We start from the raw sequence: 3789 nt of genomic DNA, 5'->3' as shown, positions 1-3789 counted from the left end.
TGTATACATTATGCATACGTATGTGCATGTGTACGTGTACCATCTGTCTATGATTCGTGTTTGTATATATGCATGCATGCATGCATGTATGCATATATGTATGCATGCATGTATGTATGTATGTATGTATGTATGTATATACACACGTTATGTATACGCGCGCGTGTGTATGTGTGTGTGGGTATTTTCTTGTTCTTCAACTCTCGACTGTCAAAGGAACACAGTGAGATATTCGAGGCTTTAATGATCTGGTTTTTCGTTTGACACCCGAGGAAGGTAGCTGCCGATAGTCGCCAAACTCTTTAGTGTCTATCTTACTTCCGAGGACACGGCATACACCTAGAGACCTCGGTTAGTACGAAGCATAAAGGAACGCGGCGTTTGTTCCCTCCCACGCGATGGGATCGTTGTAATCGTCATCTTCGTTTCTGTCATTATTCTTTTCGTTCGTACATGTACAAATTGCACGCGTGCGAATACGTGCTCGTTAGAAATATTCGAAACGTGGTATCACTGAATTCGTGTTCCATTGCGACACCCAAGTATACTTGGTTTCATCGTTCTGTTGATAATGAAGGAGCACAAAAATTGCAGAATTCCACGAGAATGTTCTGCGAGAAGGAGGTTTTTAAACGGACCGAGAATCGATATGAATGTAAGAAACAAACGCACCGTAAGAAATCGAGAGTGCTCCATACTGTTAACATATTTTCAGAATAAAATTTTTTACTCGGATCGGGGGTTGGTACGTCCGAGACTCGGTCGAGAGAGGTGTTAAACAAAGATGGCGCTTAGAAAGCGAAACGCGTCGATGGCAACCCTTTCGAGGTACTTTTAAAAATCCGAAGCATCGTACGAGGTAACGAAAAGAAATACACGGGCACACATACGCACGCATACACACATACACATACACACACACACGGAAACATGATAAAATAGAGACAGAGGAAGAATGAGAGAGAGAGAGAGAGAGAAAGAGAGATAAATCATCTAGATTATAGACTAGACGACGGAACTTATGGTAAAACGTCGCATGTACCTACTCGTTTGTAACCTGAAGGAAGATCGTTTTCTGTCGTTTCGATCCCTTTGACGCGAGAAGTCTGTAAATAGATAAAATAATAAACGCCGAGGTACTCAGCTCCCTCCTGAAGATACTGTACCATAAACGATGCATTAACGACGCGGAACGGAAGGAGAAGCTAAAAAAGTAACAATGAAAAAAACTGACAAAAAGAAGTAAAAATGATACACAAAGCTAAAGGAAGCGATATTACCTACGAACCCGCTATTAATGCGATTTAATTCAGATAAATTAACTACAATTAATAGCGAGCGAGAGCATACCATGCCTACATTAAACTACAGGTGTAGTATAACACGATAATATTATTATCAAAACAGTTCAATGTAAATTGTTATTTTTGTTGAAATAAAAATCACCTCCGTTATAATATATAACGACACGCCCGTCCCCCGGACCCAGACCTAACAAATGTTCTTCAGGAATTTGTGAAAATTCGTATTCCTTCCTGTCTCTAATAATACAGGAGGAAGAAGAGAACAGATATAGATCTCGGGCCTTTGTTCTTCTTCATGTATCAGGTAGGTGGCGTCACTTGCATTGCCTTTATTACCAACTGTCGATATATTACCATAACGTGATGAAAACTGTGGTCATCACAGAAATCCGCCAAAATTCCTATCCTCGCACGACACGTTCGCAACACCACATAACAGAGGCATCTCTGCGTGTATGAGATAACAACCGAACCAACAAACAGGTTAGTTAGTGTTGCCTCGTACAGGGGCATCCGTGCGCCTACAAGACGGCAACCGGAACGACGAACAGGCTAGTATATAGGTTGCCGCATAACAGGGGCACATATGCGCCTATGATCATGCAACCTGCCTACAAACTAAATAGTACAGGTTGGCATATAACAGGGGCATAGGTAAAAGGTAAGTTCGAAATAAAATAAATAAATTGTGCAATCTCGTCGAGTATCAAGTTCTCCTGATACAAAAAGGTAAGTTTCGAGACAACATAAAGGATCGTGCCACCTCTTCGACTATCATGTTCTCCTGATACCAAAATTTAAAATTCGGGCTAGAATTTGATACTTACCATGAATTTCTCGTGCCATCTCTTCGCATGTCATGTGCTCCTGATACCAAAATGCAAAATCGGCCAGAATTTCGAAACGCTACGAAAAGTAGCCCCTTGAATTAGACAACCTGTACTTACAGGCATGTCGGTTGCCTGCTTGCAGGCGCAAACGTGCCACCTCTTCGCATATCACGTTCTCCTGATACCAGGAGTAAAATTTGGCCAAAATTTGATACGTACCATGAATTTTTCGTGCCACCTCTTCGCATATCATGTGCTCCTGATACCGAAATGCAAAATTTCCTCAGAATTTCGATACGTGCCATGAATTCCTCGTGCCACCTTTTCGCGTATCATGTTCTCCTGATAGCAGGAGTAAAATCCGACAGTAAAAATCCGACATTTCCCATCGAAATTTTGAGAGGAGCCATTTGCAACATTGTCGACTTTGCAAATATGGCCAGAATTCCGAAATGTACCGACAGTTAGCCCCTTGAGATAGGCAACCTATACTTACAGCTATGTCGGACCGGTTGCCTACTCGTAGGCGCAAACGTGCCACCTCTTCTCACATCTCCTTAGGATCTCCTTAGGATATCTCGGACAACATTTTCGGTAACGAAAAAGACACTCTGTATATGTAGGTATATAGTTTATTCTTTTTTTTTACAATAGTAATTACGTACATTTATTCGGACAAAAGAAAATTCAACAAACATGGATAATCGAATATCAGTAACGTCGAATGTAAATGAATCACTTATTCTAATTACAAGTTTCGCGGTGCTGTTTTAATAACAAATGTTCGTATTTCCATTGGTTTTAAAAGAACATTTATAACGCCTTCTCCGGTTTGTACGGGCTGAGGTATGTTTTCTTTTTCTCTGAGGACGTCATTTGTTTCGATTTCCCACTTCAGACGGTTCGTATCCTCTAACCATTCATTGCCACCCAATGTAGTCTCTTCCACGGATAAAATTGTGAAAGTTTTAAACAAGTCCTAGAACACAGAAAGTTAATTCAGATATACGTGAATGTGGTCGAGTGTTCCAGTAGAAACAGATATAGTCTTAACCTAATCGATGAATTGAATCATTATAAAACTAACCTGAATATTTATTTCCACGGGTTTGGATAAATTCTCGGCTTCTCCCAGTTCAACAATGTGCTCTAACCTCAGTAAAACCGTACCATCTTTCCATGGCTCTAAAGTTAGAACATGAATATTTGGTGGTAGTGATTTAGCAAGACCCGATCCCTGAAAGGAAACATCGTTTGTTCATACCGTTGCAAGCAGCAAAGTAAACTAAATTTATTTATTACGGCGTCACGATATGGACACGTACTTGCGGCTTGAACGTATAATTTTCATTTGTAGGATTCGTCGTTATCGGCGTGAAAAATGTCCATGGACGTAGTAACGTTTCAAGAGCCAAGGATTTTTCTTTTACTACAAATTCATCCAAATTTTGTATACTGCCTCCAAATACGTAATGCGAACCCCTGACCACTACACCTTCACCGTACGCAGATTCATTGAGAGCCTCCCCTACACCAAATCCATCGTCTTTTAAAAGTCTTCTATGAAGCTGTAACATATTACGTCGAATATATACATGTATGTACAGATATTATATGTATTGTATATATGTACATATATGTGAATATAATTTGTA

General features: G+C 40.2%; 1 protein-coding gene across 2 annotated transcripts in view; it reads right to left on the bottom strand.

Moving 5' to 3' along the window:
• Nucleotides 1-2750: 2750 nt before the first annotated feature.
• LOC128881715 (lysosomal alpha-mannosidase) overlaps nt 2751-3789 on the bottom strand; it is a 5621-nt gene continuing 4582 nt past the window's right edge. For both annotated transcript variants that reach the window (XM_054132988.1, XM_054132986.1), the window contains exons 15-17: nt 3460-3702; nt 3222-3371; nt 2751-3113 (exon numbers count right to left, since the gene is read on the bottom strand). In XM_054132988.1, the coding sequence (XP_053988963.1) occupies nt 2883-3113; nt 3222-3371; nt 3460-3702 (624 nt within the window). In that variant the 3' untranslated portion in view covers nt 2751-2882. The remainder of the gene's footprint in view (nt 3114-3221; nt 3372-3459; nt 3703-3789) is intronic.

The sequence above is a fragment of the Hylaeus volcanicus genome, chromosome 9 (genome assembly GCF_026283585.1).
Source record: "Hylaeus volcanicus isolate JK05 chromosome 9, UHH_iyHylVolc1.0_haploid, whole genome shotgun sequence".
Lineage (NCBI taxonomy): Eukaryota > Metazoa > Arthropoda > Insecta > Hymenoptera > Colletidae > Hylaeus > Hylaeus volcanicus.
This window is presented reverse-complemented; position numbering and strand designations above follow the sequence as displayed.